This window comes from Lepisma saccharinum, chromosome 1, assembly GCF_977018435.1.
Source record: "Lepisma saccharinum chromosome 1, izLepSacc3.1, whole genome shotgun sequence".
Lineage (NCBI taxonomy): Eukaryota > Metazoa > Arthropoda > Insecta > Zygentoma > Lepismatidae > Lepisma > Lepisma saccharinum.
The window spans coordinates 179693401-179718583 of record NC_139229.1 but is presented as its reverse complement, the minus strand read 5'-3'; the positions used below and the strand labels follow the sequence as shown (position 1 = coordinate 179718583).

At 37.7% G+C, this 25183-nt stretch overlaps 1 protein-coding gene across 1 annotated transcript in view; it reads right to left on the bottom strand.

Moving 5' to 3' along the window:
* Top3beta (DNA topoisomerase 3-beta) overlaps positions 1–25183 on the bottom strand; it is a 102380-nt gene that overhangs the window by 54366 nt on the left and 22831 nt on the right. The window contains exons 2-6 of the mRNA XM_083143639.1: positions 10832–10974; positions 7666–7863; positions 5813–5980; positions 4029–4157; positions 2631–2749 (exon numbers count right to left, since the gene is read on the bottom strand). Coding sequence (XP_082999765.1) covers positions 2631–2749; positions 4029–4157; positions 5813–5980; positions 7666–7863; positions 10832–10974 — 757 coding nt within the window. The remainder of the gene's footprint in view (positions 1–2630; positions 2750–4028; positions 4158–5812; positions 5981–7665; positions 7864–10831; positions 10975–25183) is intronic.

The following is a 25183-nucleotide window of genomic DNA, read 5'->3' as shown; positions in this document are numbered from 1 at the left end:
TGGTGCAGTGGCACCAGAAGACAAACCTTCTACATCGTATTCAGATGATTCCTGCAGCCCACATCAGTGGCAACCATCTTAGAAATGGTTTTGTAAGTTTAGTATTAAATCGTTGTTTTTATAAATCCTCGTGATAATCATTGTGTTATGAAGTACCTATGTGTGTGCATAAGTTATCATGTTCATACAAGACACTAATGAGTAAAACAAATAATCAAAAATTATTTACCTTGGATGAGTCATGATGACATCTACCTAAAACAACGCCTTGGTCTATTACTTCCCCATTTTTGTTTCTCCGTTTTAAGTCCACTTTATGCCTAGTCAGGCTAAAGGGGGGACTGGACTTACAGTTTAAAAGTGGGATCGGATCCACTCTACAATGTACCTCAGGGGAATGAAATCAGGACCCCTTGTGCAAGGCAGCAGCATTACCATCAGGGAGGCTCAACTTGGTTTAGTGGAACTTATTCTGAAGGAGTGCTTGAATTGCAAGGGGGATACCAGCTAGAAACATTTTTGCAAAGCAGCCCCTTCCCTCCTGCATGCTGACAAGGCTCAACCAAACATCCCGCAGCTAACAATGGACTTCAAGTGCTGTTCTGGATATATACCAGGAATTCCACGAGGATTACAATTTTTTGGTCCCAAAACAGGGTTACCATGATTTTGTGAAGTGATGGTGTTTGCTTGAATTTATTTGGTTTCGGTGAATTGGAGTGACACCATTGCATGGATTGCTGCTTTGACTCACCAGTGACATACGCCATCCAGGTTTAGTCTCCAGTCACTATGTGAGAAAACAAGTCATCCTAATCCTTCTCCCAGCGGGCCAAAAAATCATGTGTTGATTTCATTCTGACATCTTTGTCAGTGTTTGTCAACATTTTTGGCACCAACCTCGCACACAGATTGTCCATTACAATTTGGTGCAATGTTTTATCAGACACTTCAGGAAACTCCTTGCCTAGATCAGTAATGGTGAAACGGCGATTGGATCGCTCTCTCTCATCAACACGTTGCACAAGGTCGTCCGTCTGAAAGCTAGGCCTGTTGCTCTGCTCGTCATCATGAACATTTGAACGTCCTTCTTGAAATGCACGGCACCATTGTCTTACCTTTCCTTCAAGCATTACTGTTGGTCCGTAAATGGCACACAATTCCTGATGAATGTCAGTTGCACTCAGTCCTTTTGCGTTGAGAAATCTAATCACCGACCTCACCTCGCATTTGGCAGGATTTTCTATTACAGCAGCCATTTCAACTTCCTGCTACTTGCACATACGCACCTCCACACTGAGAAATATACCTCTGATTCAGGCACAGAATATTAAAGCATGCTTCCGTGCACGCACAGCTTCGTCAGTGTTGCCAGTCCCAAGTAAAATATTATCGGCCCTTTTTTTGACATGTTCCTCGTATTTAGGAATGTCTTATGCTGTGTAATTCAGGAACAAACACTTTTAGAAAAAGAAATGTGCTTGACATTCACAGTATCCTATCACCGAACTGTGCTGCAACAATCTCAGCTTCCTTCCCTCTGCCAAAAATACATTGGCAACAGTCAGTGGAATCTCTCATTTGGTTTTTGGTGAAAGCACAGCAGTATTTTGGATTTCACTTTTAACTGTAGATCCATTCCCAATTAGCCTATCTGAGCATCAAGTGGACTTAAAACAATCGATGGACTGTTATTTTTAACACCTCACGATCTGTAAAATATAACAAGCATAAATATATGAGGGTGATTCTGAAAGTAAGTTTCATGTAATGATATTTTTGGGCATAAAGTACATTTGGGAACATTATACTGTCTGCAGTTACAGGACAGTCGTCTGTCTCACCGAGTGTCATGTGGTCTCCAGAAGACATGCACAGGAGTAGACAGAAGGGAGGGATGTGCTGACAGTGTGTGCTCATGCCACATGGTGGCAAACATATATGTAGTACAGACATGGACAAAATAAGTGCAGATGGTTTCCACCACTGACAAGATTGAAAGCCATTGTGCAGCAAAAGATACCAGATCTAGTGTTCTGTGAGAACCCACAGAGGAATGACAACAGCAGTTCTTCTGGGAAGGTTCCACTGGGACCCCCTACAGTCCTGATCTTTCAACTAGCGACTTTTACTTATTTGAAGAAGATGCTGTTTGGACACAGTTACACCAGAAATGATAACGATTACGTGGTACACACCGTTAACATCTTCATCCATATCAAGGGCACTGAGTTTGAAACAAGTGGCTTTTCCAGCCAAGTTATGCGATACAATAAGGGTCTCAATGTTCACTGTGTGGAAAAGTAGAAGACACGTGTCTTTTTACAGTGATAATGTGCACGAGTTCCTGAATAAAATGTTCTGTGCATACGAAGGCTCACAAAATTTATTTTCGGAATCTCCCTTGTAAGAAAGAAAAAAAATAGTGTATTCTATATGCACTCTGCATATTCATTCATATGCCTTCACTTTGAGAAAATTACTCTTATCTGGGTGTAATGATTGAAAAAAGCTCACGTGGTATAAAAGCAACATACAAAGACGACATACCAACACCAAACTATGCACACACTAGATTGCATTCTATTCTACCTTCAATATTTAAAATTCTAATCACTTATCATGATTACCTTCCTTCTTTACTATCTCTTACTTCCTGGAGAAACATAGTTGCCACATCTTTATCAAAGCACCTCACTCTCTCCCAGTCAAGATTAACTTCTCGTCCGTCATTTGTTTGAACAGTCACCTACAATAACAAACAAAAATCATGATGCTATCAGATGTTGATTACAGCAATTTTTCTTCGGTAGAAGAAATTAATGTCACATCCTGTGCATTCTGTACAGATGCAAAAACATAAATAAACAAGATATACCAGGTGATCTGTTTGAGATGTCAGAAAAGTAAACCTTTATACACAAGAGGTTCTTGTACATATCTGTGAGCAGTATGTTGTAATATAAGCATAAAGGATGTAAGTTTCGAATGAGTGGAGGTTTACAGACTTCAGCCATATGGTGGCGCTAATGTGGATGGTAACAAAGGTGGTGATCACGTCACAACAGCGCACACAGTCTGTCGTATGGTATGCAAAATTTTCGAGTATTACATGCATGCTACTGTCGCCACGCAGCTGAAGACTGTAAACCTCCACTCACTCGAAACTAACATCCTTTGTGCTTATATTACAACAAAGTGCTCACAGATATGTACATTAACCTCTTATGTATAAAGGTTTACTTTTCTGACTTCTCAAACGGATCACACCGTATTGTGATCTATTCATACTGAGTAAAACAGAACAATGAGAGTAGTTTGAATTTGAGCTTTTACTGCTGATAGCATTACATTTCCTTGCAAGTAGGTTTCATTACCAATTTCATAGAAATCGGTAGTAACCAATTTCGGTTATAAACTAGTAAGTGATAATCACAATTGCCCATGTTACCACATCCTTCATAACAACATAATAAAAGACAAATACAATGTACTTGCAGTAATTAAACTTCATCAGAAAAAGAGTTTATGTTTTGACCCAAACTTGCACCATCACCTCCTCCTTACCATTCTTGATTTTCTTGTTTTTATCTTGGTTCAATCTACTAGTACAGAATATCACTGGTGGTTTAGGTGAAAACATTGACAACTTCTAAGTTATTCCTTCAATTAGGGGTAATAACAAATATCTCCTTACTTCCCACCATGTGCTATGGTAACAACTAAACTACAGAGTTCAATGGCTTAGATTTTGAACTGAAGACTAAAATTGGTAAATGCTGCAAGTGCCAAAATAATTCAAACACCGTTTCCCACGTTAAACTGTGTAATGTGCCATGGTAGCCCTCTAAGTAGTTCAAAGGGCATGTAAAGAGGTCACTAGTGTGAACGTTCTTACGGGCTGATGTGCAGAACGATGCAATTTCCCAACATTTTTGCTTTTGACACTTACAACGTTTACCACTTTTAGTCCTCAACTCGTGATACAGTATATCTAAAAAAATCCTCGATTCTAGTGAATTGCTCACCTGTAACACCCAGTATGTCTCTGGTTTGAAAGTTTGAATTTCATCATGGCGCTGGACACAGAAGCCCAGTGTTGGTGTCTGGCAGGGTCCATAGGAGATAAGGGAAGCATCCAGGTCTCCATATTTCCCCTGAAATAGAAGAACACTTGTGAGAAACAATATATATTTACATGTTTACCTTTCAGGCTTTTATTTTAACTTTGCAATTTTGTTAAAGCTTTCGAAAACAGCCGAAAGATTGTATTTTTCAGGCTCTTATTAGTTGAAGAACATGCAAACATCTTAAATACCTAATGAAAAGGAAGGTACAAAACTTGCATCAAACCAACTTACAAATACAGCATCACTCGACTGTCCTGTCACCAAAATAACCTATTTTGTCACATTACTCTCCATACATCTCACCAACAAGTTATAATTTATACAGCATGATTGCCTCCATGCAAAACTAGTCTTTATACAACACCTTTCCCACTTAACTTTCCTGGTATGTTGACATTTCAGAATTTGGGAAAATTTTGGGAAAAACTATAGTTACCTCAAGATTCGCATGTAAAAGTCTATATTTCAACGTAACTATTTACTATTACCCATTTGCATTATATGTTTAATATGTGCAACTATTGTTACAGTGCTGTAGAGTAACAATGCATTCTAAAAATAACTTCAAACAATGGTCAACACTTTTCTCCCTTGGTCTGCATTAGAGGTCTGCACGGGCCTAAATTGTAAGGCCCGAGTCCGGCCCGGCCCGAGGAAATGAAACCCGAACCCGACCCGAGTCCGATAATAAGTAAACATGAGCCCGGCCCGAGCCCGAAAACATAATTAAAATTACTTTCCAATTCAGCATTTGAAAAAAAAATGGGCACTGTTGTACTTCGTGCTCCTATTCTCATTCTCGAAGTAAACCATAATTTCAATAATTAAAAATTATTTTTCGATGACAATATTCGCTAACAAAATAGCCACGAGGCCCGGGCCCGACCCGAGCCCGAGAAGTTCTGGTTATTTATGGCCCGAGGGCCTGGCCCGAGCCCGTGCAGACCTCTAGTCTGCATGTGTATCACGACAAACTGAAAAGTTTCTCTCTAACCAACTTTTTCATGTTACGGTCTGATGATTTATACAAAATATCCAATGTAAATATATATATATATATATATATAAAACTCTCTTCGTAAGCAAATTAATTCACTCAGGCAAAGAATATCATATGTACAAATACCGTAGATCCCATTGAAAAAAAAAAACTGGCGAAGTTGTTCAAGTGGTTTGACATTTATAGCTTTTGAAGTATTTACTAGAAAAAATATAAGCGTTTTGCAAAATTGTATAATTATGGAAATTTCAGATCAGGTTATATAATGTCGTCAGTAAATAGAACTGTTTTCACTGTTTGAAATTAATGACTTTTACATTTTATAAATTTTGTAACATCTGGCAATGCAGTGGTCATAGAGAAGGACAGAGCTATTGGCAAAATGCATGTATTACAGAGAGAGGGAAGTACTCCATTTACTTCCATACTAACTTCTAAGGTTGAGACAGTCTATAGTACGACTTTTGCACAATAGTTCCAACAAAAGTGGTATTTAACGATTTTAAATTAAAAAAATACAAACAACTTAACAATCTTGTGTATGCTGATTGCTTATAATCAAAAATATTGCGAAAATGGAAAGCCTGAAGATTTCAGTGAAAAACCTACTTTGTGAGCAGAGAACAGTGAATGAATTAACAATGAAGAGTTATCAATGACTTCATTACACAAACTAACATACCTGGAAATATTTGGTTTGGAAGCGAGTGAATGCACATCCAATCCTCAGATCAAGCTCTTGTCGTGCATCTACACTCCTTGCCTCATTTTCATTTGGCACACCCAGGTTGGCCATAGCTGCCTTAATGTCCTTCTCTGTTATTGCAGAGAAATGTGCTCTCGAAACAACCTACAATGTAAAATAGAGAAGCTTCTTAATCCATTTTCTTTGAAATGTTCTATTTGTCATGCACTGAATCAAGCATTCCTTTTTCCAGTATCAAAAAGTCCAACTCCGAGTTTAGCAGAGATATTTTACTATAATTTCCTCAGTTCTCCATTTAATTCTTTATTATTACATATTCACAACTGCATAGTTGGTATGGTATGGCAACAGAATTACACATAATTACTTAATGTTAAAAAAAAGCATGTTCTACTCTCCGAGATTCGGACATTGCTCTATACCCAATTTTTACTTCAACATAAAATAAAATAAAATAAACAGATTTAGAAAAGACATATATTAGGATAAATTCATCACATACCATTTTAACTTTAATTCTCCTGTGTTGACTGCTATCACATAATTTGGTACAAAATAAACAGTAAGTTCAGATTTAACTAATAAGCAAATACAATATATTAAATTACTTGGTATTGGTGTTGCAATTAGCATTTTTCGCTCGAGCAGCAAATAGTTTGCATGGGCAGTGCTAGATGGCATACAAAATTGATAGGTTTTCCGTTCGAGCGCAAAATACACTCGAGCTCTCTAATCCTATTAGTACACATATTTCCCATCATTTGTCTATGGCAGTGGGCCCTCAAATATGGATCGTGAAGTAAAAGACGAAGGAAATTGAAAAATGAGTGAGCATAGTCATCTTCTCCATGTTAAAATGCAGTTTTGTATATCTTACCAAGATATGTGAAAATTAAATAGATGATTATGGGCTGCAACTGCCTAGGCTGACATTTTATGTTTCTACGACTATTGTCACATTAAAATGATGTTTGATTGAATGTTACAACTGCATTTTATTATTTTGCAGAATATGATTATTCTTTTCAGTACGTGAAAAATGATGTACATGTACTTGTTGCACTGTGATACAATATTTGTAATTGCTTAGGCAGGTCTGTCAGCATGTGCATCCATTTTATGTTTTGGTCTGTAGATATTGCATACTTTCAAGTGTTGTATTTGTGTCTTACATAATAATATACAGAATTATGATTTAGAATTGTAATTGCATAGAGTGGTTTCCTTCCATGTATGGGTTTTAGATTAACAGTGCTGCTTATTAGGCTCTGAAATGTGGGACGTTGTCAATCATTCCACTACGAGTGCAGCACGCTAAAGCATGAGAGGCTCCAACGAGATTGAGCGCACGAAAGTGGTCGCATCTACTTGGTATATACATGATATAAAATTTGATTATAAGTGCCTGGTATATATTTATGTAAAATGGTACATAATATGTATATTTGTGTATGAAGTGAATTGAGCTTCACTAACTGAAGCTTTTTTTTTAAAAAAAAAATAATAATAAGTGGACTAAATAACATTAAGAGGGACACTGAATGAAAGTACGGTGTCAGCAGAATTCCAAAAACAATCCACTATATATCAATTAAAATTCAGTATACAGTAATTTATTGCACAGTTCTCTGTGAAACACCTTAGATATATTCACACAACATAACTTGAGAAATCTATTCCAAGCAACCAAACAACAAAAAAATGAAACAAATGTTCTTGTATACTAACTACAACTTATACTTGAGGTTAAAGAATAAATATATATGTCAGAATTCTTCACAAAACAGAAATCACTTTAATAAATATTGTCAGACAAATTTAATACATACATCACTACTGAAAACATTCCTCCTCATGCTGTTTTGTACAGAATTTATCACTTCAAAGCAAATGTTCTCCCCTTCTTTGTCACAATCTAGCCACAGGATAAGGTAGTCACAACCTTTGGCTTCTGTAGATAAGAACTGTGTCATTTTCAGCTTTGGCATTGCTTCCTTCTTCTCTGTAGTGCAGTAGAACAACTCTGCCTAGGTGGCAAGAAGGAAAGAACCTTTAGAGGCAACAATCAAGACAACATGATACTTTTTCCTTGTTATTGTTAAACTGATCACATAAATAATGAACCTCGATGGTTCATTCACTTCCTTAATTAATGCATTTAACCAGGAGACTGCAATAGGGTTGCTTTAGAAGAAACTGTGTACTTAGAAATTTACTTTGTAAAATAACACTGCACGAAATATGCCTTTATAGATACAGTAAACCCTCGTTAACACAAAGTCGCATAAGACGAACACTCGGTTAACATGAACAAAATGTTGGTCCCGGCAGGGATGTATTATATCTTATAGAAAGTTTTATCGGTTAACGCGAATTTCGGTTACCACGAATTATGAACTGTTTTTTTAGTCTGTTGCGTCATTAGATCTCATTTAACACGAACTTTCAAAGTTTTTCATAACTTTTTTCTGTTGTTCCTCTGTTAGGTATGTAAGAAATTGCTCAACAATCAACCTATACAGTATAGTAACCAACAGATTCAGATCAACAATGGGTTCAAATATGTTTTTCCATTCTTTAAAACATAGCCAGTACGAGTAACGTCAAGATTAAAACTTGGGTGCAATTGCTCGACAATCGCGATCATCGCGTCAACAATGCGCTTATACATATTTAACCAACAAATTCAGTTGTATGTTCAGGTGTGTTTTTCTATTCTTCAAGACGTAGCCAGTACGAGTAACATCCCGTGCCTTTGGATCAAGGCATTATTGCTATTATGAAGAGGTCTTACCGTATCTTGCGAAAGAACAATATAAAGGAATTTTTCACCATAAAAACAACCTGTGAGTACTTTTTTAAAAAGTTAATTACTGTTGTACTGTATTAGTGTTTTCTATGACGACATACATAATATGTATTGTAAATGGTTAATGTGTAGAAAGAACTGTATTGGAACAATAAAATTTGAGTCCCCGGTTCGCACGAATTTTCTTAACACAAACTCTTGAATTTTCGGTCCCTTGGGATTCGTGTTAACGAGGGTTTACTGTATAGAAACAGTAACAGCATGATTATGTAATCAGTCACAGGCTATTTACAAATACATTGGATCTGTACAATAATTGGTAATTATCAAAATATACATATATCACAAAATACCAACAGAGAACTGATTAATCCATCCTCAGTTCCCTAATTTTTTTTAAAAAATGTGATTTTTACAAAGTAAGGCAAATACATGAATATTTTAACTTCTAACAAGGTGGATAAAAATCATGATTTTTATTTTAAAAAAATATTTTTGATGATCTTTTTTATTTAAATCATTGTTTTTATTAAAAAATGCACGTAAATTGCTTGTATGGTTTTTAGCACCATGCATTTAATAGAAAGGCATTTTTATAGTAAAATATTTGAACAGTTTGATTAAAGCAAATAAAAAATTATGTGTAAATGTATTTTTTCTGTTTCTGATACTGTATACGTAAACCTACTATGGACACGTTTGTTGTGTGTGTTAATGAAACCATAATACATAATTTCAGTAACTTTTCTTTCAGTGAAAATAAAACATTCCGGATGGATGTACTCTAGGATTGTAACAAAATATTTTTTAAAGTCTTTGTGGCTGAATTTTGGCATTTTTTTAAATGGTGGTTTGCAAAATATCAGGTGCTATGTTTATTTACAGTTTAATGACAACGACACTATTTACAGTTTAACATGATTAGTATTTTGCATATTTTTCTACACAAATGTTTACTATTTTTGCCTATAAAAATTATTGAATTTTAAATCAAGATAAGTGTGTTTACAGTTTACATATTACATTTCCTTTCGTATGATCTTCACCCCATCAGTACATATATTTTGTTTCCTTTCTTTTTCTTTATTACAGCCTAATAAACACTATTAAATGTTTATGACAGTAATGTACTTTCACTAAAACTGATTCTGAGAGCTACAAAATCCTTATGTACATTATTCTATAAATTATTCATTTAAAGTGATTTAAATCAATCCACCTTGTTTCTAACTAAAAATGTACCGAAAGGAAGTGTTCACTTATCCACGACTATTTTTCATTAATTTCGTTGGCCACTGGGACCGACCACCCTCTCATGAGCTTGTACTATTTTACACAATACTTTGATTAGTAATACTCCAGCATTTTATATGCAATTCCTTTCCTTTTTTATATTAACCATGCACATGATTTCCATGAGTTTTACTTTGTTTAAAATCGCAAGTGCGTAAAGGATTTAAAAGCTCAGCTAACATCTGGGCATGTCTCATTAACCTTTAGTGGCAGACCGGTATATATGGCTTACCAGCATGTGCATTCCAATCACAACAGCTGGTATACCTGTTCTACCACAACCACACCATGTGGCAGCATGTCATTTATTGAAAACTACAGATGAAAATTAAGTTCAGTCTTTTGATGAAAATTCAGATGTCTCTTTGGTTCATTTGTGTACATATGAAGGTATGACATACTCATACAAAACAATATATCCATTGTTATTATTATTATTAACAAGCGGAGTTTGAAAATGCAGATTTTTCCCCTCAACATATTATGGGATAGACAAATAGGCTATATTTACTCTTCGGCCTCTGCTTTTTGTTGATATATTTTATTTTTACATGTAACTTTCATTATTGGGAGGTAATGTTACAATGTACAAATTTAACCAGCATTTAAAAGAAAATTGTCATTCCAAAAATAAAACAAAACTGATTTAATCTCTCTATAACAATTAGTCACAAGCTATGATTTTATTTAGTAAGTGTGTGGAAGCCCAAGGGTTTACTTTGAAGGGGATTAGGATGAGAACCACACCAGGCAAATGACTTTCTTTTGCAGCATAAAGTCGGATACTTTTTTAGACAGGCCACATACATGTCACACTCTTTTGTCATAGAGTCTAGTGTAGTATGGTAACAATAGTAATGTAAAATGTGTGACAATAAATAAAATGTACTTACTGGATCAACGCGGTCCCAATTATTATATTTGCCTGTGAAATCCAAGGTCATCACATGCCCACAAACAGAGGTCATCTTGAAATAAATACTTTCATTTCTGAATGGTCCAGACCATTCATGAACAGAGCAGGCATTATTGAATCCTGAAAAAAAAAAAAGTAAGACAAAAGCATAATTACATTGAAAAAGGCTGAGAGACAAAAATCAGAGAAAAACTTTTTGAAAAATTATGAAAAGCCCTACTATTTAGTTACACCACCCTCCTAAATCCAACAGGTAAAAAGGTAAAGTGTTCCCCTGTGCATAGCACTATGCCATGAAGGCGTATAGGGGGTGTGGGGGTAACGCCCCACACTTTCTTGATCCGGTCGTGAGTGGGGGTGATGTGATCAGCATCACGCCCCTGACCGCCTTTACCCCCCAGGGTTTCCCCCAGTTACCCATGTTATTCGACGCTGGGTAGGCGCCGGGGCCGCTTCCACCGTTAGAAAAGTTCCCGGATTTGAACCGGCCGGGGATCGAACCCGGGACCTTGAGCATGGTAGTCAGACGCGTTACCGACTGAGCCACCGCGGAATCCAACAGACAAAATTGAAAAGTAAAGCAAATATGTGACATTATGCATCAAAATATATCAAGTAAAATGTGTTTGATACAATTTTCAGCAAAACACTCCAAATCAATATGTTGTATCAAAAATGAACCAAACAAGAGCTCAAGATAAAACACTCATGTAACAAAAGAATAAACAATATCTGAGTCCGAGGAAAATGTGGATTTTAAACATTTTTTTTTTAAATTACAAACTTTATTCTGTTGAATGCCATCTGGAAGCCCTTTAAAAGAGCTTCAAAATTTGATATTTCCCTGATCCCTATGCCAATTGCGTGAGCTTCAAATGCAAATGTAATAAATGTTTCCATCTGCAGTTAAGTTTTGCTGTGGTGGCATAGTGGGTAGTGTGTGTACCGAGTGGGAGACCCAGATTTGGTTTCTGGGGTGGATGGTTCTCTTCATGGAACTTTACTCTTAAAGATCGCCCAGCCTCTCATCAATTGGGACTTGTGAGCAGCATTGGCATGTTTAAAACTAAAGTGCTTAAAGCATAATCTTTGAAAATATGTATTTTTAGAAGTGTTAAAAAAAAGTATCTTGAATGTATTTGGACAAAATACTTTTGCATTGCTGTTGACATCATATTGCATTTACAAAAATATGTGGCTGACCTCTGTGGCAGAGTGGTTGACACAATGTGCTACGATGCCAGGGGTCCTAGGTTCGAATCCCAGCCTGGGCATGAGTTTTCTCTGTGAGTGTCCCTTCATAAATTTAATCACATAATCACTCATCCTTATCTTCACAATTAGCTAAAAAGTGGCAGAAAAGCTAGAGTTCACGTCACTTGAAACACTACTTCCCTGTAAATCTGGGACAGAATTTCCATGGGATAACAGTGTCATCTGTATTCAAGTCTGAAATTCTGAAGCCACAAGCTGGCAACATAAACTCACTTCCTTCTGTAAAGTGAATGGACACAGTTTGTCGTGCTTTTTTTTTTATTTACCCTCAATCATAAACTATGGTTCCTCATTTGCACTTGAATCAAGATCAGACATGCTACAAATTTTCTCTCATTGCTAACCCGTTGCGGCAGTGATTTATCCACACCCTAAAGTTTTAGGACCCCTCCCCCATAAGGGGGTGTAAATATCAAAAATAGAATGACAATATTTCAACATTACCAGAAAGGAACCATTTGTAGTTATACAAGAAGCGTAGTCCAATGGACCTTTCGATCAACTACAACCAAAGCGTCAAGGAAGGAGGGTGGAATGATCACTTCGTGGAAACACCAAACTCCCTTGACAAGGCTTCGGTTAGCTCTAGGGAAGGGGCACTGCCATCTGGAAAATGTCAAACTGACCTCTCGCCCTCCTTCCAGGGAGACGTACCGCACACAGTGTTGACAGTTCAGCGTTTGAATACCTACTATCGAATTAATAATTATAGATACTCAAGTTTGGACTCCAATTAAAAATTAATCAGTAGACCTACATAAAAACAAGTTATATCAAAATTTAGCTTATTCAATTCTGCATTAATCTATACTAGCCATTATTTTTACGAGTACGTCTTTTATTTTTTATTTTTGTGATTAAAAAAAAAGAGCCGGTTTTATTGAGTTTTGCAAACGATCGCTATCTTTGAAATTCTGTAAATCAATAACGGGTTGTTCGAGCGTTATGAAATTTTAGTAGGGTGCAGGCAGAAAGATTTTAAACACAATTATTAATTTATAGGTTTTCAAAATTTCTCAAAAAAACCATTATTTTTAATTTTGCCAAACAACTTTTTCTTCGTATTGGGTAGTCCCACAAATACAAATATTGGTCTTGTTTTGAAGCTCTTTGCAGCTGTTTTTAAAATGCATTATTATTGTCAATTCAATAGATTTTTATTGAGTGGAGTAAAGATGTCCACGGAACGTGGCAACACGGCACACAGCGATGTCCATTGAACCACGAAAATTACCGGCGGAGCTACGAGTCAATGCTTCAGGCGTTGCCACGTTACACGTACAGCTTTACTCCGCTCAATAAAAATCTGTCTAAAATCGGTTTCGCAATATGAATTGACAATGATAATGCATTTTAAATCGAGGTGCAAAGAGCTTCAAAACAAGAACAATATTGTATTTGTAGGACTATCCAATACCAAGCAAAAGTTTTTTGGCAAAATTGAAAATAACTGTTTTTTGTGAAATTTTGAAAACCTAAAAATTAATAATTATGTTTAAAACCTTTCTGCCTGCATCCTACTAAAATTTCGTAACGATCGAATACCCCGTTATTGATTTACAGAATTTCAAAGATAGTGATCGTTTGCAAAACTAAAAAATATGGCTCTTTCCTTATCACGATCATAAAAAATAGAAGGAAACTGAAAAAAAATTGGCTAGCATAGGTTAACTCAGAATTGAATAAGCTAAATTTTGATGTAACTCGTTTTTATGTATTTGGTCTAGGAATTAATTCATGCGCCTGGACAAGAGATGGCGTAACGAGCGTATCGTCCCACAGTTCCGTGTATCCACACATGTGTTGAAAACTCCTGTCAGCGTGCATCATTCGTAGTATAGGGCAGTTGATTGACGCATCAACAACAGTATTTTGTAGTCAACTGAACATGGCGCAGTTCATGCCAGATAAAGTGTTTTTGCGGGGTGTTCTGCTTCATTACTTTAACATGCAGAAAAGTGCTACCGAAAGTCATCGTATTTTGGTGGAAGTGTATGGTCACCATGCGCTAGCTGAGCGAACGTGTCAGAAGTGGTTTGCACGGTTTAGAAGTGGTGATTTCGGCCTGGAAGACCAAGAGCGACCTGGACAGCCAAAAAAATTTGAAGACGAAGAATTGAGAGCATTGCTCGATCAGGATTTGTGTCAAACGCAGGAAGAACTTGCAGAAGCATTAGGCGTTGATCAAACAACAGTTTCCAAATGCCTCAAAGCCATGGGAATGATTCAAAAGATGTTACATTGGGTTCCACATGAATTGAAAGACAGAGACGTTGAAAGACGAAAAACCATTTGCGAATTGCTGCTTCAAAGACAGAAAAGAAAGGGGTTTTTGCATCGCATTGTTACTGGCGATGAGAAGTAGATCCATAACGAGAACCCGAAACGAAAAAAGGCCTGGGTGAAGCCAGGTGAACTAGGTCCATCACAACCGAAATGAGATATTCACTGTGCAAAGGTTATGCTGTGCATATGGTGGCATATGAAAGGTGTGCTGTACTATGAGCTGCTGCAACCAGGTGAAACTATTAATGGAGAATGTTATCGACGACAATTAATGCGTTTGAAGCAAGCGCTGGCCAGGAAACGACCAGAATGGGAGAACAGACATGATAAACTTATTTTTCAACATGATAACGCTCGCCCACATGTCGCAAAACCAGTCAAAACCTATTTAGAAAATGTCGGATGGGAAGTTTTACCCCACCCGCCATATTCACCAGACGTTGCTCCTTCGGACTACTATTTGTTCGATTGCATGAATAACGATTTGACTGGATAGCGGTTCACTTCTTCAGAAGATATCGAAAAATGGGTCTCTGACTGGATCGCTTCAAAGGATGAGGACTTCTTTCGCCACGGAATCCGTAACTTGCCTGACAGATGGGCGAAAGTGGTGGCTCGCAATGGACAATATTTTTCTTAAGGTATTTATGTATTTTGTGTTTGAACTACAGCAGGAATTAATTCCTAGACCAAATAGATCTACTGGTTAATTTTTAAATGGAGTCCAAATTTGAGTATCTATAATGTTTAATCCGATAGTAAATAAATATTTGTTAAATACGTTACAGATTTGTAAATTCAATCCCTGAGTCAATGAAATTTACATTTTGATGCATTTTCCTTTCGATTCCTTCATGTGAAAAATGTACGACAAAAGTAAGGGAAGAAAATGGAAAATACAGGTTTAACTCCTTGTAGTGAATTGTGTTACTATGGTTAGCAACACTATTTTTCTGTAGCTTGGGCAAGATGGATGATTTTGAAGTGGTAGAGAAGAGAACAGTCAAATGCCTCAGTGCAGCATCTCAGTGCATGTGTTGTCATTCTGCTTAGTGTATTAATGTCTGAAACTTGACTGCAGAACTGACTGAAGACGGTAGAGAAAATGAAACCAGACAGAAAGTGGTGAGTAGAAAAGCAGTGACACTGTTTGTAGATATAATTTCTTCCAACGTGTATTCATAAAAGTACCAATATAAAATTTACTGACTGAGTATTCGATATAAAACGGCAAGTATTTCATGAAGAACTTAAGTGATTCATTCAAGTCTATAGTTGATGTATGTGACCATTTTTGTGACTCTAAGAGTTCTTGCCTTTGTAAAAGAAATTATATATTAGAAAGAGAGTTGTAAAATGGGAGGGGTCTGTGTGAGGGTGGTTGCATGGACACTAAGGGAAATGGGGTGCTGAACAAGCAAAACATAAAAAATAGAAAAGCATTAACGTCATAGTGCCCTGTGAAATTACTGGCACCCTATTAAATTAAAGTTATCGTCAGTTTGGAAAGATATAGATTTAGTAAAAATTGTCTTCCTATTTTTACCTGTCGGTTCCCTGATATAATTAAACAAAAAAAAAAAATTAATTTACATTAAGTCCCACATTTACATCTGACCATAGGCGCACCAGTGGGGGCACGACAGCACTTGCCACTGCCTGCTGGAAAACGTGGAGAGAAAAATTTTGTTTGGTTCATTGTGCTCTTTGTGTGGGAAAGTGAAAGAAATGCTATTCAATTTTTAAATAATTGTAAATAAAGCATTACCTCAATTTAGAAGTGAAAATTCCTTGCCTTCCCTTTACAGTTAACATGCCATGCGTTTATTTGCACATGTTATTTAGTTTTCTTTAAAGGTAAAGAGGCACATGACTCTTAATTCCCTAGAGTCTCTTGTTCAGTATTTGAAAGATACACTCTGAATAGCACCAAGCGTATTTTCCAAAGTTTTATAAGGGTATAAGACTTCAATATCAAATTCCTTGACCGATTTCGTTCAAAAGCAATACCAGGTATCTATCGAAAGTGCATCCCACTTTCCCATTATATTTTAAAGTCTTCTTGGCCATGCTCTAAATACATGGAGAGTTTCATTACTTTATTTCAGTTTGTAAATCATTGTTTAAAAAGATATTTGAAAACACCAGCATAATTTGGAATTCACTCACTACATAGAACTATTAAAATTATATATATATATATGCATATTTTCTAACTGAAGCTATAACAGGAGGGGGCAGGAGGCATGTGCTGAGGTAAAGAGGATGCTGAACAAGCAAAGCAAAATTGTAAAGAGTAAATATTGTTGGATACTGTCACTATGTTTAATTAATAATATGCATAATCAGTTTGCAAAGAAATAGTGCTAAAAATTTAGACAAATGTTAGACATAAATGTTAATATTATCACAAAAATCTATCTTTTCCTGTATTTGACATATTTTTTCTTCTGAAATATTAAGTGAAGGGAAGGGGGAGGGGGTTAATCTCTGGAAACATCTATGAACAAATTGAATTAGGGAGAACATTTTAAAAACGGTCCAAAATATGCACCTAATATCCCCAAGCTTACACCCCCCCCCCCCCTCCAAGTTTCCAACACCCCGCAAGGGAAAAATTCTGCTGGATAAAACCCTGTGATGGGGCTTTTAAGTTTGGAAATGCAGCACAAAACAGAAAAAAATTGTCTCCATGACAAATAGCCTTCCCAGACTGGCTAAAAGGTCAAAACACCCTCTTTCCACCCACCTAGAAAAGTGACAAATGTTCACCGACAAACTTGGTACTCTCGTCACTCAGATAATAGACATACTGACCTACACAGCATAGTGGTTAGCACAGCATGCTCCGATGCCAGGGGTCATAAGGTCGAATTCAAGCCTGGGCATGGGTGTTCATTGAGTGTCCCTTCATCATATCCTCATCGTCGCGATCAGCCGAAAACGACAGAAAAGCGACGTAAAATAATCTCGACAAAGGCTAGTCTTACCTTTACCCTACTCTTGAGTATCACTACAGCACCTTGAATAATATAATGTGGAAAACGGCACTGTTCTGGACTCTCTGGCTGGTTCCACTCGAATATGATCCCGCTAGATGCGCTGGTGTCGGTACAGCTGCATGGCATACGTCTGCTTATAATGGAAGTAAATGGAGTTTTCGCTGCAACGTCTGATTCTTTTACATGAAGCATTTCTATGAATGTCATAATTGCTATGATATTTGGTACAGTGGTCGCGAAGATATTAACGAACCTTCTACACAGTCAATCACATCCTGTTATCGTTATGCTTTCACGGGAGAAAAAAAAAACTCGTGGAATGTTCTTGGTAACTAAATTTTTGTGTAGGAATTAGGTTCATTATTATCATCATCATCATTTCTTTTAAAGATATACACACTAAAGCATTTGCATTTTTGGTCTATTTTCTTCCGCTTTAAACTAGAGTTGGAAGTGGTCAGGAAAAAACCAGAGTTCTTTTCCGTGGCTTTTTTGGTTGGGCTTTTTTCACAAAAGTGTATAAAATCAATGAAAATACAGAGTTGGCAGTATCTCCTTACTGTAAAATAGACCCTCATTTCTAAATATAAAATACAATTTAGAATATAAAATTCGTAGCTAGACATAAACAGGGTTTTCAAAAAAACACTGTTTTCAAAAAGCTGGCTTTTTTGAATGGGCGGTTCTTTCCGAGTGTTATCTTCATATTTCGGTAGGCTTGTTAAATATAATGATGTAGTATAAACATATTTACATAACCAGAGTAGTTTCGTATGCGTTTCTAATAGAACCTAATAGTATGATATGATTTTCAATAATTGAATTTGTTATACGATTGATTGATTTAGTTTATTTTACTTCGCGTTTTGTGCCTCTTGGCTAACTTGCGAAGATGGGGATGAGTGATGAAATTGATGAATGGATATTCACAAACAACCAAGCCTGAGAGGGATTCAACCCGGGACCATTGGCATCGCAGCGCGATGTGCTAACCACTCAGCCACAGGGTCCGGCGAATTTGTTATACGAACATGGCATTGAAGCAAAAAAAGAAAATACTCCTCTACCTTTTGAAAATCTAGTATCAAATCTCTTTACATTAAATTTTGTGTTCAGTAAAATATATTTGTATTCTGGCTTTCCAGTACATCAAGTATTATTTGGTTAAATGGCAGCTAAACCTGGGCATGGAGCAACTAGTTGTATTTTGGCTGTTTGTTGCAGTGGTTCTCAACAACAATCTTGTTAAGTATAGAGAACATTCAGACCGAAGCAACACATTTCAGTGGAGGTGTAACATTGAAGTGACAAGCGACATGGGCCCCTTCAGTCTATAAGCAAGCATTCCCCACAAATGCACAAACAAGACCGAGGCGACACGATGTGTGCCATTGAAGGAGCTTTCAGACTGAAGTCACAGATGACAAGCGACACAGTCTCCTTCAGTATAAAGCAAAGCATTCACCGTGTATGCAAGAACAACAGACTGAAGCAGCACAATGCACACCATTGGGAAAACAGGATAGTCCGAGCAACATGTTTAGCTTGTTGTCGCACTTCGGTTCAAAAGGTTGAATGGATTACCGAGGGTCTGTTTCCAAGTGACGCATGTCACTTGTTGCTTTGGTCTGGAAGTTCCCTGAGAAAAATGTACAGACCAAGTGACAAGAGACACTTGCAGCTTATGTTGCTTCGGTTCGAAACATTGCATTTACTTCTAAGGGTTGGTTTCCAAGAGACACATGTCGCTTCCGTCTGAAAGCTCCATTAAACAGGATATATTCACGTAATACGTATACTTCTGCATATGTGTTGTGAACAGTCAAGATTTTTAATTGTCCCAAAACATCAAATATTTTGATATTAACATTTGTTTCATATTCTTTGATATCAACATTTAAATTGAGACACAAACATGTAAAAGCTTGTTTTAAGTCCATTTCATGGTCAGATGTGCTCATCAGGACTACACGTTCAGTACGAGAAACTTACTCACAGGCCCACACCTTTTTTATCACTAAAATTCAAGAAACCGTTTTATTATTGAATCACTGCTTCTCTTGCTGATTACATAAGCAGTTATTTATTAATTATAATAATTACAAAATTACTATCTTAATAAAAATAATAACTAATTATTACATGTCTCACAGAGGCTATATTTTATCATTCACTAAAACTCACAAAATCCATAATAATTTTTATTAATGCTTTTTTAGTTTGCAGAAGTGTATTTGTTTGTTAAGGTGAAGTCATGCCACTCGTTCGAGCATGGCCATCTTCCGAGAAAGAAGAGTTTTCCCCATGCAAAAAATAACAATAAGATTGTTACTTTTCTCATTAACTATTGGACTTGCGACCTTCAAATTTTTATGGGGCATTATTGAAAGGTGTGTTTCATGGTTCATACATTCATTTTTTTTGTAAGACAAATGGTTTGATAGTTGGTTTAATTACATTACGTTTGGCAACAGTGTAGAACTCTCCCACCGAACGGTCCCAGATGCGGAAACCTAATAGCTCCGAATTCTTCCTCATTTTCAGCCAGGGTAAACAGGTTCTGAGAATCGAGCAGGCGGCAGTGTCACGCACGATGGGGGATGAACTGTGTCCTTTATAGAACAGCCTTGGTCTTTGCCAGTAGTGGACTGCCGGGATTAGTGCCACCTTCTCCATTTGGAAGAACTTCACAATTCATGCCACTACAGGTCTAGTTAGCATAGCAGCGGCTCCGAAGTAATTTCTGGGGTGGAAAAGGGAGTAAGTATGAGGACAAACCATGATTTAATTAAATTGATGAAGATACACTGGTAAGGAACATCCATGGTCAGGGTGCGTAATCCAGGAAGGGACAGGGGAGAATTCCCCACCAACGATCTTGTCTTAAACATTTCCCCCACCTAACTTTTCCAGGGGGGAGAGTTTTTGTTCTAACAAGAAATATAAACAATTATTTTTGAAGTAGAGTATACTTTACTGAAATAATATCTAAAACATACACAAAGAACGGACAAGAAAGAGTCTCATCACTAAGGACACTGAACCCAGCAATCCCCAGAACACAAATATGTTTCAAGTTGTTATTTCTTCCTGATTCCTCATCGCCTTTCGTCAGAAAACACGTAATAGCATTTAATTTTTGCCGCTCCTTCCCTTGATCATGGAAATCAATGTTCGTTCAAAGCATTAATAGTACTACAATAGTAGGTATAATAAAATCTTCACCTTGCAATCGATCAAATTTTAAATGAAGGGCTGTCGATTGTATACTTTATAATATAATTTGATTATTTAATAAATTACATATATATTTAATGACATTATATATATTAGTGTGTGTGTGTGTGTGTCTGTCTGTCTGCTCCTTGCCCCCCCCCCCCCAACAATCTACAGTGATTTCGCACCCTGTCCATATCCAGGAATGGGGTTTCAAACTGAAATCTTCTGTGGTGAGATTTTGAGTCGATAACTAAACACACTTGGCTACTGAGGTAGCAGATTATGTGCCGAAAATGTAGCTATGTGTGTCAGATTTAATAATGATAAAAATAATATTCACAATTCCATGACCATACTTATATACTGAAAAGGGGCATCATACTGAATGAAACAGCAATATTAACGTCTATTTTTTTTTCTGGTTACATATGTTACATTCATTCATTCTAAAACTATTTCCATCTTCGCACTTAATCGACGTGCAGTTATTCCAAACTTCATACATAATATATTGTTTATCTGGATGCATTGGGCAAGACACTTCACGGCCTTTGAAAAAAAAAACAAGTTTTATTTATAAAGTAAAATTTAAAACGTTACCTGCAGCTGGTAATACATAACCTTATTTCAAAAAATAAAGTGAGTAGACTCGTGCATTCTTCATAGTATCCTTGTCGTATTTCAGTGCCATTATGCCAGTCTTCTAACAATCACTTCTGTTTTTCCTGATTTATTTACAAATTTCATTTTATTTATTCTACAGGGTGGAAAGATATGAAACGTTTCACTGTTCTGACCCATAAAACGATATACAGCCAAAAACTGAACAGTAGACATTAATCTTCTGCAAATTTTCTATGCTTTGAACTACTTCAACACAGCGAAATGCTCTACAAATACTAGTTTGTAAAATTCCACCAGATGGCATATCGGATAATTGGAATCGCGAATGGGTGTATGTATAAATATTTTCTTGACCATTTGGCTAACTTTGATGAAAAATATACAAGACAAATTACATTAAAGAAGAATACACATGCGGTCTTCATTGAAGGCACTGTCCTATCATTCACATGAACTGTATTATTATTAGTCGCATTTTTACTTCTTGGGTTAAGAGCGATGATGAGAATGACATGAAGTGATGGGTTAGGTGATAGGACAAGCACAAAATGGTTTACCAAGAATCCGAACTAAATAACATATTGGAACGAATATGTAGGTCAGATCCTTGATAAATCCAAACTATCAAAGGTATGTTGTTTTCGTATTTAAATTATGTATGAAAAGGCTGTAGATATAGTTCAGTTGAAATCACAATATGACCATGAAAATGGCTTCTTATATCTAAATAGTGATTTAGAAAACCACGTGAAGTAACTTACATGGACGTGCTAATATCCATAACATTCCCAAAACTGATCCACAAACATCCATTGCATATCCTTTCGTGGGTGGAACAGGCTGTTTTGGGTAAGTGGTTATTCTTGCGAACTAAAGGAATATTTATTGCACGGGTGTAGGCTACAAAGATGGAAGATTGGAGGAGAAAACGAGTGACCTTCAGTTGTTCTTATTCTGTGTCTCTTAGCAAAAGTCGTGGTATAGCAGGCCGACCAGTCTGCACTCTATTCCGCACATTATTCAATTGGGTGAGCAAGTTAGGCAGGGTCTTTAACAGAAAAGAAATGGATAAGTGTGTGACTGCAGAGTTTCCTTTTATTGTTCAACAGGTACTGCTAGGTACTCTGCCCCCGTGGCAGAGTGGTTAGCATATCGCGCTACGACCAGAGGTGTTCACCCTCCGGAGGGCGACCCTCGTGAGGGCAGACCTCACCCTCACCCTCACCCTCCGGAAGACTTGTGAGGGTGAGGGCAACTGCGATCTCGGAGGGTGAGGGCGGTGGAGGGCGAGGTCGGAGGGTGAGGGCGGTGGAGGGCGACTGCGATCTCTGAGGGTGAGGGCGGTGGAGGGCGAGGGCGATGTCAGAGGGTGAGGGTGGTGGAGGGCGACGTGCGATCTCGGAGGGTGAGGGCGGTGGAGGGTGAGGGCGAGAGCGATCTCGGAGGGTGAGGGCGGTGGAGGGCGAGGGCGAGAGCGATCTCAGAGGGTGAGGGCGGTGGAGGGCGAGGGCGAGAGCGATCTCGGAGGGTGAGGGCGGTGGAGGGCGAGGGCAAGAGCGATGTCGGGGGTGAGGGCGTTGGAGGGCGAGGGCGACTGCGATCTCGGAGGGCGAGGGCGAATGCGATCACGGAGGGTGAGGGCGGTGGAGGGTGAGGGCGACTGCACTCTCAGAGGGTGAGGGCGTGCGGAGTGAGGGCAAGTGGAAGGTGTTGGAGGGTGAGGGCAAGTGGAGGGTGTTGGAGGGTGAGGGCAAGTGGAGGGTGGTGGAGGGCGATGGAGGGTGAGGGTTATGGCGGGGCCAGATCGAGACACGAGGAGATAGGATTAAATTAAATTTATTTTTGTTTTATAAATTTCCTTCGCCCAATAAGCCACGGTGGCTCAGTCGGTAACGCGTCTGACTACCATGCTAAAGGTCCCGGGTTCGATCCCCGGCCGGCTCTAATCACGGAAATTTTCTAACGTTGTAAGCGGCCCCGGCGCCCACCCAGCGTCGTAAACATGGGTACCTGGGGGGAAACCCTGGGGGGTAAAGGCGGTCAGGGGCGTGATGCTGATCACATCCCACTCACGACCGGATCATGGCGTGGTGGTAAGCACAGGGGAACACTTTACTTTCTTTTTGTTTTTACTTTACTTCACCCAATATAATATATCAATTTTTCGATAATATTTTTTTCCCGTTGTAACTTACATCGAATACTATTTGACCTGACATCGAATGGAATTGAAGCTCAAAAAGAGATATTACGATTTATTCGTGATGATCTCGTACAAATTTCTATGAGCGTCAAATGTCTATTTCTGAGGCATTAAGGCATTTATGAAATTGAAGCCTAATTCTAAGAATTACCTGCACATTCCACCCTGCTGGTAGACAGTGTGCGTGCCTATGGAACCATGAAGAATGTGCTGGATGATTCATAGAAAGCGTCCGTGGGAAGGAAAGACTGCTGGTACTTTATTTAACGGCAGATATTTTCACTTGACTAGAAGAGCTTTACTTAGACACAGAAAAACAATCCAATACGTTTAAAGCCCTTAATGGATAAATACCTTATAAGGGTAGTAATATTCGGAAATATTTGAATCCATATGTATAGCAAAAAACCACACACAAGTACCAACTAACTTCTAGCCATGATTTTTGAAACAAAAATAATCAATGTTGAAAAAACACATGCCTTCGTTTTATTTTTTTATTTTTTTTTCAAATTTGTTTCATCTTTTAAAATCCGTGTTTTAAATGTGCTTTAGTGCTTAGAAACCTGTGTCCCTTCTGAGTATATTTGAAAGGTTTATGGGTCATTCCAAGTCAATTCAACCAGACCATGATACCCATGATCTCAAAGTTTGATGAAATTTGACAAATTTAATCCTTTCATGGTGGTGAGAAACGACCTTTTCTTTTGTGTCTTACTTGCCTGGTTTCATATTTATAGCCCCTCTAACTTTCAGTGATTCATCCTTTCTTCCGATCACATAGCCTCCAAGTATGAACTGCGCTGTCTTGGAGAAATAATCCTATCCCTCTTAAAAATAATTCAATCTTTTTTAAACTTTACGACAATGTTAACCAAACAATAAGGATTCCAGAAAAATATATTTTAACAGTTCACATTTATATTTTAGTACACTAATGAATTAATAAAATAGTATATTCTATTTTTCTTTGGATCGAAAACATGATTTACTAAAATTTCAATTATCGTTGAGAGGGAAAGGTGCAACATCAACACAAGTATTTTTGTAATGAACTTATATAACTTGTCCTCCTCCGTAGCCGAGGCGTTCACTGTCTTGAGATCGTTCGCTGCGGGACAGCGTATGTTCGAATCCGGCTCTGGTCGGAATTTATTCGGCCTACGTATAGGCCCGGTGGCAACCCACCCTCGTGAGGAAATTGGGGAGCTCCGAGTGAGTGAGCGTAATCCGGTCGCGAAGTCCTACAATGGCTGGGGGTCGGTCGGGCTGACCACCCGTCCCCCTAGTCTGGCTGCAGATCTCCATGTCCCCTGGGTGGCTCGCGTGGGAGGGAGGCCAGCAGTCGGTAGGTAAGCCTTGGCCCGATATTGGACTGTTGCGCTATAGGATTATTATTATTATATGATCTAACTTACCCAGAAATAAAATTGATAACTTTTTCATTCCTTCTGAAACTTTGACAACTTATTTCTGATTTTTTTAAAAAATGGCTACCAGAGTATATAATATTCAAATTAACTTAACATCTAAGATTTTAGCTTCAAAATATCATTGAAGCAATTTTTTAGAGTATAAAATTGTAAATAATTCCCACAAGGCGGGGCACAGGAAGGAGTGCCCCTTCCTTGGAAAATGAAGGTCAACCTAAAAATATATATTTCACATATATAATTTTATTTGACACAGTCATTTGCGTTTATTATTAAATGGATATGGC